General features: G+C 35.1%; 1 protein-coding gene across 1 annotated transcript; it reads right to left on the bottom strand.

The window, feature by feature from the left end:
* Nucleotides 1-259: 259 nt before the first annotated feature.
* Nucleotides 260-3,585, bottom strand: LOC102604966 (uncharacterized). The gene is made up of 6 exons (XM_006349983.2): nucleotides 2,980-3,585; nucleotides 2,675-2,895; nucleotides 2,144-2,363; nucleotides 1,452-1,537; nucleotides 1,053-1,144; nucleotides 260-972 (listed from the first exon to the last, which is right to left on the bottom strand). Exons 1-6 carry the CDS (start codon nucleotides 3,061-3,063, stop codon nucleotides 731-733), a joined length of 945 nt encoding a protein of 314 aa, XP_006350045.1. The 5' UTR covers nucleotides 3,064-3,585; the 3' UTR covers nucleotides 260-730.
* Between the last annotated feature and the right edge of the window lie 10 nt (nucleotides 3,586-3,595).

The following is a 3,595-nucleotide window of genomic DNA, read 5'->3' as shown; positions in this document are numbered from 1 at the left end:
TTAGATTACTTTACACAAATATGCAAATACTACTTAACTCTATCTATCATGACTTAAATAAGTGGCGTAGCTAACTTGTGGCTAGATGGTTCAATTGAATCCTCTTCACCAAAAAGTTATATTGTATAAATTAGGTAAAAACTATTTTTAATCACCTTAATCTATGAAACAATTCTAGTTTAGTGGGAAAAGAGTTCAAAATTTGCTTATAAACATTACATCATATTAGCTGTTTCTCCACTTTAAATGGAATGTAATATCTAAACACATATACATAAAATATACATAAAAAAAAGAGTTGAGCTTCTACAGAATCATACAATATAAGGAGCCATTTTTGCAAAAGCTTGCAAGAATTGCTCACAATATGAAGGTTTTAATCATAGTCAGTTCATGATCATTAATCCACAGTTAATACGACGCGTCCACGCTAATCTCTCACTTCACCTCAAAATTTATCCCTTCAAAACTAAGCTAATCCCTATACATAATACAGAAATCACACAAGTCTGAAGTTTAAGAGATTGCATTACTACAATCCTCATTTTGGTAATCAAGGTGAGGGGATCACGAAAAAAAAAAGCCTATTGCAAAGAAGACATTACTACGATCCTCTTTCGAGGATATTCATGCTTCCGAGCTTAAAAAAACATCACCTCAGTGCCAAGAGAGGGCAACTTCAGTATTGGTCCATTGGAGGGGTTTAAAGAGTATGCCATCATTGGAGATTTTAGCCATGACGAATGCCCAAGAAGTAGTTAAAGTCATGGTGCTGGACCCCCAATTGCTTTAGCCAAGAATCGGCCACGCTTAATAGTGACACCATCCTCTCTTGGTCCCTCCCACTTCTGTCTGAAATCCAAACATTACCCTGCATCTTGTAAGTTCCCAAACCGAAAGGTGGAAGTGGGATTGCTTCCCCTTCGTTACGTTTCCTAATACCTTTCTCTGTGTTATCTTCAAGGTCCATATCTGCACAATCCCAATGATATAGTGTAAGAATCTTCTGCATATTATCGATCAAGTAACATTGGCGACAAAATGAATAGTACCTTGAAAAGAAGAAGAAAGGGTGTGGAATGTGAGAAAGCATGTCGACAAGTCTTTAATGGTTCTTCCCATGGGAATGTGATATATCGGATACCTGTAATTTTCATATCAATAAAGTTAGTGATACAAATCTTCACTTGATTCCATCTTTCATTGTTTTCTGGTTGCAAATAAAGAAGCTATAACAAATAAGAAACTAAAGCATCGACATAAATGATACGATCAAATAAGATCCGCCACAGGGAAAACAAGATCCCCTCAAACACCAATGAAGGTGAAAGTATAATAATGTCACCAAATACAAGCACTTCAATCGGGAAAGTTTTTATACATTTAAAGCACCTGAATAACCATCAATTCCATGATCGTAAGTGAGATAGGGAGAGAGAGAGTAATTTTACCAAGCAACTGACATCCAACTAGCTGGTGAAAGATCTACGCTTCTCAATGACATTAATCCAGGGTGTCTTTCAGCTAAGCTACTAATCTGAAAGCAAAATGAATAGTGAGATTCACATAAAAATTACAAAACAATGCGTCTTCTCAAGAAATTCAAATTATATTTGCTTGGAATAGTATAATCTGTTCTAGTAAGAAAGCATTGGATAATTCTAATGCAGAAAGGAAGAGTAAATGCTAATGATACCATACATAAAGAGGGAAAAGTAAGTAACTACTATAATACCTGACAGAATCGAATCAAGATGATACGTTATTTATACCATCAAATGGTAATAGTAGTAATAGCTAAGAAATGCAAAATAAGGAGTGATCATTTGTAGAATTCTGTCATTAACGGTTAACCATTACCACTTTTTCATTCTATCAGAAATCGCATTAGGCATAATGCAAGGGCTCAAAGAAGAAACAAGAAAACACCAGAAACTGGAATAAAAAGCACAAGTTGGAAAGAATACAACTAAGCTTTATACTTCTATCATACACGAATTACTCGCTAATACCACAAATTTTGGGTTAAAAAGATTGTCGGAAGCAGAGGAATATGAATTAGTGGAATCAATGTCATATTCAACAATCACAAATAGTTTTTATTAGTACAAAAGAGTGACATAAATTTGAGCAAACAAGATACCTTATCCACCAGAGGTACTCTTCCATATGGAGAAGATCTCTCAAAGTATTGATAATAAAGGTAACCCAATCTATTATTCATTTGCAAGTGATTATCTTGCTCAAATAGACCTTCCTCCGATGAACCCCCATCCGATCTCGAAAGCTTTTCACTCTCACTCTCTTCACTGAATGAATCACTGAAAGAATCCCTCATTTCCCACGCAGACTCAGTCTCCTCCCTATAACAAATTATCAACATTTCACCAGTTTAACTTGAAGAAAAAGACCATCATCACAAACTTTGACTATCCAAAAGTTGTTGCACAAGAAATATGCTTATCAGTTACAAAAATTAGAACTTTTTAAGTACAAACATTGTAACATACAATATACAACAACATAGCCAATGGGGTCCGGAGAGGTTAGAGTATACACAAACCTTACCCTAACTCGTAGAGATAGAGAGGTTGTTTCCAATAGACCGTCAGCTTAAACAGCAGTAACAACAACAAAATAATACAACATATCAATGTAACATACAAAATGGTACCTTAAAATGCTTACAGATGAACTGCTGGTGAAAATTTGAATTGCTGAAAGATAAGGCACATAATATTGAACTAAAGTTTCACCAGAATCTAATCTGATTGGAACTCCAGCACCATAAGCACTCCATTCATCAAAACAATTCCAAAGATCAGCCAATGTGAAGTATTCAATTTCCTCCCTTTCCTTAGGATGCCAAAGCTTATTAAGGTTTCTAATTTCACTCTGCAAATAAACAATCACATCATACAAAATTACAAATGATCTGATCATTCATTAAAAAGGGGGCAAGGGAAAAAAAAACTAAACCTTGGCAAGGAACTGGGATGCTACTAATGGTGTTGTGCAATCCAAAAAAGACTCAAGATTTGATTGCATTGAGCCTTTCTCCATTGTTTTCAAAGGGGAAAATGAACAAAACACAAAGAGAGCAAGAGAGAAAGAGAAATGAAACTGATTGCTTCTCTCTCTTTCTAACTATATGATGAGATAAAAGGATATCCCCACAAAGGAAAACAAACACAAAACAGAGGAAAAAAGGCAAATGTAGAGAGGGGAAGAGACAATAACAGGATTTTATTACCCTTTTATTAAAACACCTTTTAGACTTTCAAAAGAAAATTTACCTAACAGGAAAACTTTAAAAAAGAAATAAAAGGAAACAGATATCTTTTCGATCTCTTTTTTCTAAAACAACCCCACAATCAAGAACACAAACAAACCAAAAATTTCAAACCCCCAAAACTCAAAAACTCAAGAACACCAAAGACCCTTCTTTGAATTCAATAAAGCTACAAACTTTTCAACACAAATGTGTTAATTTTTGGAAAATGACATACCCCATAGCCAAAAAATTCCAAAAAACACTACCCCGTGTTTCCCGCAGGAAGAGGGATTGTTGTGTGTGGGGGGGGGGGGGGGTTAG

The sequence above is a fragment of the Solanum tuberosum genome, unplaced genomic scaffold (assembly GCF_000226075.1).
Source record: "Solanum tuberosum cultivar DM 1-3 516 R44 unplaced genomic scaffold, SolTub_3.0 scf00116, whole genome shotgun sequence".
Taxonomy (NCBI): domain Eukaryota; kingdom Viridiplantae; phylum Streptophyta; class Magnoliopsida; order Solanales; family Solanaceae; genus Solanum; species Solanum tuberosum.
Note: the sequence above shows the minus strand (reverse complement) of the source record. Positions and strands in the feature narration are given on the sequence as shown.

Bases quoted from the DNA above. Each gene is read 5' to 3' on its own strand.
- LOC102604966 (XM_006349983.2), bottom strand. From the start codon at position 3,063: ATGGAGAAAGGCTCAATGCAATCAAATCTTGAGTCTTTTTTGGATTGC. The intron at 2,364-2,674 runs GTACCATTTTGT...AATTTGTTATAG, and splicing joins TCATCTGTAAGCATTTTAAG to GGAGGAGACTGAGTCTGCGT. The intron at 1,538-2,143 runs GTATCTTGTTTG...TTTTGCTTTCAG, and splicing joins GAGTACCTCTGGTGGATAAG to ATTAGTAGCTTAGCTGAAAG.